This window comes from Oxyura jamaicensis, chromosome 17, assembly GCF_011077185.1.
Source record: "Oxyura jamaicensis isolate SHBP4307 breed ruddy duck chromosome 17, BPBGC_Ojam_1.0, whole genome shotgun sequence".
NCBI classification, from domain to species: Eukaryota; Metazoa; Chordata; class Aves; order Anseriformes; family Anatidae; genus Oxyura; species Oxyura jamaicensis.
In genome coordinates this window covers 9,759,872-9,769,372 of record NC_048909.1, presented here as the reverse complement: position 1 = coordinate 9,769,372, position 9,501 = coordinate 9,759,872, and the positions used below count along the sequence as shown (strand labels likewise).

At 45.2% G+C, this 9,501-nt stretch overlaps 1 protein-coding gene across 3 annotated transcripts; it reads left to right on the top strand.

Annotated features, from left to right (window-relative positions):
• Positions 1 to 56: 56 nt before the first annotated feature.
• PDCL (phosducin like) lies at positions 57 to 4,337 on the top strand. 3 transcript variants are annotated; one of them, XM_035341264.1, is made up of 5 exons: positions 57 to 78; positions 703 to 746; positions 1,246 to 1,420; positions 2,221 to 2,402; positions 3,010 to 4,337. In XM_035341264.1, exons 3-5 carry the CDS (start codon positions 1,252 to 1,254, stop codon positions 3,559 to 3,561), a joined length of 903 nt encoding a protein of 300 aa, XP_035197155.1. In that variant the 5' UTR covers positions 57 to 78; positions 703 to 746; positions 1,246 to 1,251; the 3' UTR covers positions 3,562 to 4,337. The 3 variants fall into 3 exon arrangements, with proteins under 3 accessions (XP_035197155.1, XP_035197157.1, XP_035197156.1); XM_035341265.1 differs by lacking the exon at positions 57 to 78 and adding an exon at positions 227 to 523; XM_035341266.1 differs by lacking the exons at positions 57 to 78; positions 703 to 746 and adding an exon at positions 226 to 523.
• Positions 4,338 to 9,501: the final 5,164 nt, after the last annotated feature.

Sequence of the window (9,501 nt, the reverse complement as noted above, 5' to 3'; positions counted from 1 at the left end):
GGGGGGGCTGTGGTGGCTTCCCCTGCTCCGCCTCCTTCCCGGCCTGCCCCGCGCGCACGGGAGCGGCCTCAGCTGCCGGTGAGGGGACGGCGGGGCCGGGGCCGGGGCCGGGTGGGGCCGGGTGGGGCCGGGCGGGGGGCAGCGGCCGGCCCGGGGCCGCTCGGCGGGGCGGCGCTCCCGGTATCGCTGCTGGGGGCGAGCGCGGCGCTGGGCGGGGACAGCGGCCGCCTCCCGGTAATCCGGGCGGTAATCCCGGCCGTAATCCCTCAGCAGGCACGGAGCGGCCCCCTCAGGCGGGTCCCTGCCGAGCAGCGCTGTGGTGGAGGGAGGCAGAAGGGGGGCAGGACGGTGCCGAGGTAGCGGCCGTTGCCTCAGCGGCCCTGTCCGTGCCAACAGCAGCCGGCACCGGCGGGACCATGGCAGCTGCGGACACCTCGCTGTTGGCGCCCTGATCCGCAGCTCAAGGCCGAGGTCGGAGCCGCCTGCACCGAGCGTCTGCGTGGTTTGCCTCGGTACCTAACAAGTACGTGCTCCCTCTTCCAATAACACGTTTTTATTTTAACAGGAAAAGGGGTTGTATTTTCTCTAAACTTCCTTCCTTGCATGCGTCAAGTTGTTTAAATGCGTGGACTGCCTGCAGAAGTTTTCATGAGTTTGTCTTCAACAACTTGAATTGATACAATCTGAAATTTCTTCCTCCAGGTTTTGGTAGAAGCTTGTTTCTGAAAGACTGGAAAGGAATAAAGGTCAGAACGTTTGAATTTGTTTAATTATGTTGAGAATTTCTCAGCTCAGAGAAATTGTTGTTAAAATAATTCAAATAATATTGGGAATGGAAATTTACATAACTGGGAAGCCAACCTAGTGGAGCTGTCTGACTGGGGCTTATCAGACTCCCAGATCATGGTTAGAAAATTCATTCTCTGGGTAAAAATATTTAGATATATCCTAAAGTACACTGTAGTGTAGAAACAGCTGTTATAACAGCAGGTTTTTTTTAGTAGAGAGCCTTAAAGCAGGGCTTTGTTCATAAAGGTTTTAAACTTAAATACTTTAGAAATTGTGACCAAGGATAAACTCGTGACTGACTGCTCTGTAGACTGTGATAGCGGGCCGTTACCTTCTTACATGGCTAAAAAACTGCTCTGAAAAAGTAGAGTACTATTGTTATACATTTCAAGGGGTTTCTTGTGCTGCGTGTTTGAGTAAGAGAAACGTTGTCTGTTTTGTTAATTTATTTTTTAGAACATAATGACTGCTTTGGACGATAAACTTATTGGCGAGAAGCTCCAGTATTATTACAGCAGTAGTGAGGGTGAGGATGAAGACAGTGAGAAAGAAGATAAAGAAGGGGAGAGCTCCATTCCTGAAAGTGTTGGGGAAATAGAGCTTAGCAGTGATGGAAGTGCAGTTAACACAGGTATTGTTACGTCAAGCTAACTGTTCTGCGAATACTTTGCTTATTGGAAGTTTTGTGTGTTTGTTTTTTTTTTCGGTAATGAAAGTCTGGTGGGATCCCGAGGGTAATTTTTACATTCTTGTGAAATACTGGCCCTCTGTATTTCACAGTGTGTTTTCTAAGAACAATAAAAAACTTCCTTCCGCATGTTCCCATCCATCATCTGAGAAGGAAGAATGGAAGGATTACAGTACTAAACTGGCGTATTTAGAGAGGACCTGAAAAAGTACTTCTTTCCACAGGGCCCCAGCAGCATGGTAGCACATTGCAAGGTGAAGCCTGTGAGAATTAACACTGTTGTACATCACAGGATGTACTTCTGAACAGGAATATTGGCAAAATTATAGTTTAATATCACATTATTTTTGTTCTTATGAAAAGTCACACAGTAGTGGAATTCTTGAGGGCTGGTGATTTCTATTTCAAGAGCCTAGATATTAATATTTGAAATAACCTTTGGGACAATTGAGAGAGTAGCCTAGTTAGATGAGCTTTAATCTTGCTAGATGTAGCAAAAAGAAAAACAACCCACCACCCAGATACACACTCAAGAACATGTAAATGGCAAGTTACTTTTATTTCATTCCATTACGGCACATTCCATTCCATTTTGCACAGTGTATAAAGTTTATGACAGGCCCACTATTTCACTGCTGCCTTGTATAGCAAGACTGTATTTTTAAATGAGAGATGTAATTGTATTACACATTATAAAATGATGTTTGTAATTTTGTAGTAAATGCCATCATATTTAATTTCAGGTCCGAAAGGAGTCATTAATGACTGGCGAAGATTTAAACAACTGGAGACAGAACAGAGACAGGAGCAGCGCAGAGAAATGGAACGACTCATAAAGAAGTTATCTATGTCTTGTAGGTCTCACTTAGATGAAGAGGCTGATAAGCAGAAGCAGAAAGAGCTCCAGGAAAAAATAAATGGAAAGGTAACATGGCACGAAGGAATTAAAATGCCATTTAAATGTTTGACATTTTTTACTTCATAGTTTGTGTATATGAAGCAGATAGGAATCCTTGTCTGGTCAGTACGTATGTTTAACAGAGCAGGTGAGCAGACAAAATGTATAAAATCTTGGTAGTTTCAGTTCTAGACACAAGACAGTGCGTTTGTTTTGGCAAAAGTTGTTTACTGAAAAACTAAATGAAAAAGCTGGTAAGAAAGAAGCTGTTTGACAGTGTAGACCGAGGTCAGGCACAGTACCCAAAGCAGTGCTCATAGCTTAGTGAAAGCACATAGCTGCCATTAACCTGAATTAAAGAGGGAGCATGGAGCATCCACTTGTGTTATTAGTGCAGCCTGTGGAAACTGGAATACCCAAGGCTGAAATAACTGTTCCCACTGGACATAGCTTCTAATTAGATCAAAATGGAGTGTAATTCAGAGGGTGCTTGAGCCTTCATGGGTTGCACTTTGGTATTATGAAAGATGAGAGGCACACATTAATCCTCTTGATTTAAATCAATTATGTAAGTGACCCACATAGTGATGTAGACCTTTTCTTTTTGTCATATATCTTTCTATGTATTTTTTAGATGACATTACAAGAATATAACATGATTCACAACGATGAAGATGATGAGGAATTCTTACAGCGATACAGGAAGCAGCGGATGGAGGAGATGAGACAGCAGTTGTACAGTGGGCAGCAATTTAAAAAGGTTTTTGAGATTACCAGTGGAGAAGCATTTTTGGACACGGTTGATAAAGAGCATAAAAGCACACTGATCATGATCCATATCTACGAAGATGATATCCCTGGCAGTGAATCCCTGAATGGCTGTATGATCTGCCTGGCTGCTGAGTATCCAACAGTTAAATTTTGCAGAGTAAAGAGTTCGCTCATTGGTGCCAGCACCCGCTTTACTAATAACGCTCTGCCGGCTTTGCTGATCTATAAGGCAGGTGAGCTCATTGGCAATTTTGTGCGAATCACTGACCAGCTTGGAGAAGATTTTTTTGCTGTAGACCTGGAGGCTTTTTTGCAGGAGTGTGGTCTGCTTCCAGAAAAAGACCTAGTGCTCCTGACTTCTATACATAATCCATCTGCATGTTACAGTGAAGACAGTGATCTGGAAATAGACTGAACCACTTATGCCGACGGGCCAGTAGGTGTAGTTGTACAGTGGGATGTTGTTGTGCTAGGGGCTGGTTTCTTCCTTTCTTAGTATGATTATACTATTCTTCCCCTCCATGCACTTCGACTTTTGCTTGTTAAAATTTTGTTTAAAATAAAACAAGGAATTCCTAACATTTTCTTAAATTAATTCGGTAAAGTACACACTAAAACAGTTTTGCTTTTATGCAGTTCAAATGTATTTTACTAAACCTGAATTTCTAACACAATTCAGTAAATTTAGGAAATTGTGTATTGTATTGTCATCTCTCAGATTTTGAAAGCGTTTTGTTCTTGGATCAGTTGTTTATAGTCAGTCTCCTTACAGATTTGCTTAAACAGCGTATGTGAATACCAGTTGGATCAGAAAGTGGGTGCCTAGTCACTAAGACAAACGTGTTTTTAAGTGCTCAAATCTTTTATTAACCTGGAGTTGAACTGCTGGCAGTGAATTAACAGTGCAAGGTCCCATCTTCCATTTGTAGTCCCCTTCTTGGAAGTGCCATTGTTCTAACAATAGGCATCAAATTTTTATTCTTTTCTCACTTGCAAATAACAACAGCTCCTGACTTGATCCTGAAAATTACTTTTCAGCTGGAGAGGGTTCTTCTTTCTTTAACCTTACCCGACACTTAAATGAGAAAATCTTCCTTCTGTTACAGCTCTTAATGTATTCTTGGGTTTTAAAATACCTACCATTAGTTCGTAGTAGCTACTTCTGCAGAAAATAAGCTCTGCCTCTTAAGAGAGAGAGCTCCAAATTACTTGCTGAATAGCATCAAGGAGAATTTTGTTGGCAAAATGCAGAATTAGGACTTGAATAGCCTCAGAATTTCATACGTCTCTAAAATTGTTAAATCTCTGCTGATGTTCGTTTCTGTCTGTCTTCATATTATATGCTTAAACTGGGTCTTCAGATGCCTTTTGAATATTAATAACCCCTGGACCTGACAGATGACTGGAAGGCTTTGTGGGAAATCACCCTTGAGCCGATAGACCAGGTACCTAAATAGGCGTTCAGTAGCACAGCTGATTCCCTTGTCTAAAGCTCAGGGACTCGTTCCTGCACAGAGGGTTTGGCTGGATCAAAACCATGGCCGCTGTCCTGTTCTTCCTGTGATGGCAACTCTTCAGGAGCATGGCTTTCTGTACAGCGCATCAGTGGAGTTCACTAACAGACAAAATCTTGTGGGGTGGTGTTTAAACTTTTGCGGAGACTGTAATTTCTTCACGTGTCTTCTGTTACAAAGGCCTCTTTAAAAGCATCACAGCTCTTTCAGCTGCCCAGTGACATTGATCTTGAAGTTCTCTTCTCCCCCAGAACACAGGGTGTCTCCTACTTCTGGACACAGGGTGAAAGCCGTGCAGCTCTCTGGCTGAGCCCGTTTGTCTTTTCATGAGCATTATTGCTCCTGAATGCAAGAGCTGTATATTGCGCTTCGTCATTACCATTGGTTAGTGGTTACGTTTTCATTAAAGTGTTTTGTTTGTGCTCCACTTACTGCATATATCACAAGTAACATAGGGAAGTAATTTTCAGGGTTTCTAGTACGTTACGGTTCACCCTGACTCCAGCAAGTCTAGCGCTAGGTAGCTGTGAGATAACCTGAGTAGCATTAGAAACCATTAGCAATTTATGGTGAGAGCAAGCATGAAAACCTCCAGCGATGCAGAGCAACACAAAGGCTTTCCTGGCCAGGTTATGGCTGGGTGACTCAAACAACGTACCCAGTACAAATGAGCATGTTGAATGCGTGCACCCTGTACTCCGTTGTTACTGAATTACGTCTCTTCTGCATACTTAATTGGATGTTACAACACTTCTGCTTTCTCATGCATTCCTTAGTTTCCTTGTTATTCTTTATTTGTGAGGAAAGTAGGCTATCGTTACCTGAATATATGACCCAATGTAATGCCATGTTTAATGATTAAATTTAATTGTTTTTTTGTTTGTTTGTTTGTTTTTTAATTTTTGTTGTTGTTTAGTTTTGCTTGCAAGTTGAAGGCACTTTGGAACACCGGGAAGAAATGCAAATGTCTGTGTAAGCTCTTGGTTCATAGTAAGACTAGATCTTAGTACAGTGTTTGCAATTGTATCTATTTGAACTATATTTTTAAAAGCCCTATAAGCAGGAAGATAAGTAATTTGTAATTAAAAATTACTGAATTGGCACAAATTGTAGCTGTTTTAAGGAAACTGGCAGAAACCCAAATTTTAAAATGTGGTAAGGGATTCTTTTCTTTTTAGAACTACGGGGAAAAAAAACAAGAAAGTTACATGGAATTAAATCGTTGAGCATGGGTATCAGCACATTTAAGAAAAAAATCAAAGTAGCTGTAATTTATATTTAGGAGGAGGTTCAGTGAAGTCTGTAGCGCAGACTGGGTGTGTATTAGCATCCTAATAAAATGATCTGAGGGGGGAGAGCTGACTGCTTGAGGTGCTTTGAAGTTTTATTTGTACAGTGGTTTTTGTTTTTGTTTTTTAATCCCTACGTCAGTAAAGCTGTAATAGGATCAAAACCTCTCCTGCTGCTCTGGGTCAGATGGCCTGCAGCAAGGGGACTCGGTTATTAATCTGCAGTGCTCAGCTATTTGACAGATGCGTTATGGTGCCAATAGCAAAAGGGGAAAAAAAAAAAAGAGGTGTGTGGGAAAGAAGTCTGAATTCAATTAATCACTAATCTTGGAGAGTACAATAAGCATAAGGGAGAGAGGGATAGAGAGGCTATGTGTCAGGATGCTGCTTCTCATTGTCAGCACAGACAACACGAATCTGAGGAGGAGCCAGAGGTTGGCTGCTGGAGCTGCTGAGAAGCATTGCAGGCAGGGTTGGGTACTGCTGCTGGTGCTTTTCCCTGTTCTTGAAGCTGAGTCCTCCCACATCGACCCGGCAGTAACTGTGTGCCCAAAAGCCAGCATCCTTCATGCACATTAAACAATGCAGCAAAGTGAAATGAATTTTAAGATATGTTAGCTATTTGTGTTTGTCCCCTGTCCGTTCAATAGAACTCAGAAGTACAACTCCTGTCTGTAAACGTTACAGTTGAAACGTTGAAGTCTTCTTTATTTATTTATCTAATTTCAGATAAGGCCCTGACCAGGCTAGAAACTGGAATGTATTTATGTATATATATGCATTAGAGGACTGAAATTAAAATGAACTTGTACCAACGCCTACAAACAATAAAACAGTTCTGAAACATCCAGTTTGGCATTGGGAGCATCAGGTTTTTGGTTTGGTGCAGGTGCCTCTCCTTCCCCCAAAGCTATTGCATTCTGTCACCGTCAGAACTCCATTAATGTTGATGCATTCTACTAAATGGTTTGGTTTTGAATAAAGGATGCTTTTTAATTTTGTCAGAGATATTTCATCTATCTTCTTCTGGCACAGCAACTTCCCTAGCACCAAACATTGCTCCTGGCAGAAACCTAATGGTGCAACGGCGTTTTTTGGTACCACGAATGGCTCTGGTGCAGGAGGTGGCAGAGAGAAGCTGGCTGCGGTGTCCAAAATGGGTTGTCTGAATGGGGCTGTACACCCAAATGTTTTGTCTCTAGCAATACGCCTTATCTTGACTGGGCCAAAAGTCCTCTGTGTGCTGCTAGGCACCAGCAGAAGCTGGGAATGAGTTTGTCTGCCCAGCTCTCCCTGCTAGTTGGGAACTGCTGACTCTGTGCCTCCCGGGGGGCTTGGTGGGTGATGCAGAGCCCAGGGCTACAAAGCTGGGCAGGTACCAGCCTGAGGGTGACGTCCTTTGAGCTCTGTGAGTTGTTCCCTGCCCCAGGTACTGCCACTTGCAATACTGTTCCTTTTATTAGTGCGTCTGATAGAACTGGTCTGAGCTATAAATGTGAAAAGTCGAGGGAGGCTGGAGTATTAGTGCAAAGTGACGGGTTGCCTTCCTTTCTTGTGCCGTGGCAGAGCTTGTGCAGGCACTGCTCAGGTTATAATCCATTATTTCAGAGGGACAAGAGAGCTCAGAAAGAAAACAACTGGTGCTGGAAAACAAGGCTGGTACTTATTACCTTTAAATGTTTGTGATATTTGCACTAGTCTGTGTATCTGAAATATGACAGCAAGTTAATGCATGGTGAGGATTTGGTGAACAGGACTTCTTCCTTCGGAGCTGTTATGTGCTCTGTTTGCGGTCTGTCCTTTCTGTGTCGCGTTTTCTATCTGCTGCTTCTCAAGCCTAGGACAAACACGCAGATATGGCCAAGGTGATTTGGGCTTTTCCTGCCTGTTGGTGTAGCTCTGCTTAGCCCTGTGTGTACCCGTGGAGCCTGAAAAACCACAGCTCCCCTGACGGGCTGTCCGTTTGCTTGTCTCCATCTGTCTCTTCTGGTCGTGCAGCTACATCGCATCCCTTTTGGAGCGCTGGGGTTTATTTGCAGGGACACCAAAAAGTGAATTAGTACTGTAGGGTTCCTTGGTGTTTTATCAGAGCCAGATGATCAGGTTGTCGCCCCAAGGAGCTTAACTCAGATGTTCAGCCATGCACTCACCTGCCAGGCAATGAAGGACACGATTTAAGAAAATCAAAGCTTACACTGATTTTTTTTTTTTTTTGGTCTTCAGTATAAATGTTCTGGATAAATAACAGCTAAAAAGTGATAGATGCTCACTGATTTACATCTTCTTACTAAAAGCATTCAAAATGTGCCTTTCTTGAAAAATCCAAGCAGACATTCCTGCTCCGGTGCCTGGTGAAGTGCCCCAGCCTGGCTGAAGAACTCATCGGACAGACAGAGGGTGAAAACGCTGCTGGATGCCCCTGATCCCACCCAGGTGATGGCCGTGCGCAGCTCGCACCTTGCAGCCCCTTTCATGCAGCAGTGCTGTGGGCAGCTGATCTCCTCCTCCTCCCCCCATCCACTCGGGTCGTTGTCGTGCTCGGTGAATCACTGCTCCAAAGGTCACACAAACACGGGCAGATGTGGGCGCTGCCGTTTCGCGCACCGCACGTACGCAGCACAGCAGCAGCGGTCTCCTGTCCATGTTGGCCCGCGGGTGAACTGCAGCTGTGCTCCTCGGAGGCTCTTGTTTAAAACATGATGCTTGTTTAAGGGCGTTTTCTGGGCTGCCCAGGAGCAGGCAGAGCAGCGTGTCCAGCAGAACAAGGAGTCCGTCAGAGCTTGGTGTCCGGCAGCCCCTAGCTCCATGCTGGACCCTGGATGAACAGGGCAGCCCCCCTGGGTGATGCTCCCTGGGATGCTCCGTGTTCCAGAGCCACAAGCTGCTGTCATTTATACTATGTCAGGTTTGGCAGGGCTGCCTCAGCCGCACTGTTCCTGGCAGGAATGTTCCTCCATGGTGGCAGGGAACACCTAGGCAGCAATCCTTGTGTGCCTGCAGGGCCGCAGCGCGCTTATCGGCTGGTAGCAAAGCCGTGCTGGCAGGCTGTGATAGCTACAAACAAGAGCAGGATGTTTGTGGTCTAACTGAAGCAAGCCAAGCTTGTGCTGCTAGCCAGATGCTGAAGGATGCTCAGAGGCTGGAGCTCTGCACGGCGAGGGCAGTAGTGTGTGCGCTCTGGAGGTGGGAGTGGGAGCACGGCGTGCGGCTCGCGGGGTGCGTTCCCCTAGGGGGAGATGCCAGCAGCGGGCCTGGGTGCTGCTCGCTCTGGTTTTCAGCGCTGCATTGCCACCTGAGCAAGGGCTGGGACCCTCTGGCGGGCTGGCAGCCCCCAGAGCACAAAGCCACCACACTGTGTGTGAGTGTCACCGGCACGCAGCGAGCTGCGGCTGGGCACGTTGGTGCCCTGGCGTTTTGGTGCCCAGGCACATCCTGCATGCCCGTGCCTTCCTCAGCAGCAGCGTGTGCAGTGTGGCAGAGCAGGGGTCTGCAGGCGACTAGGACCTCCACAGCAAGGGACATGGTGGGACAGCTTCTCTGTTGTTTTTTTTT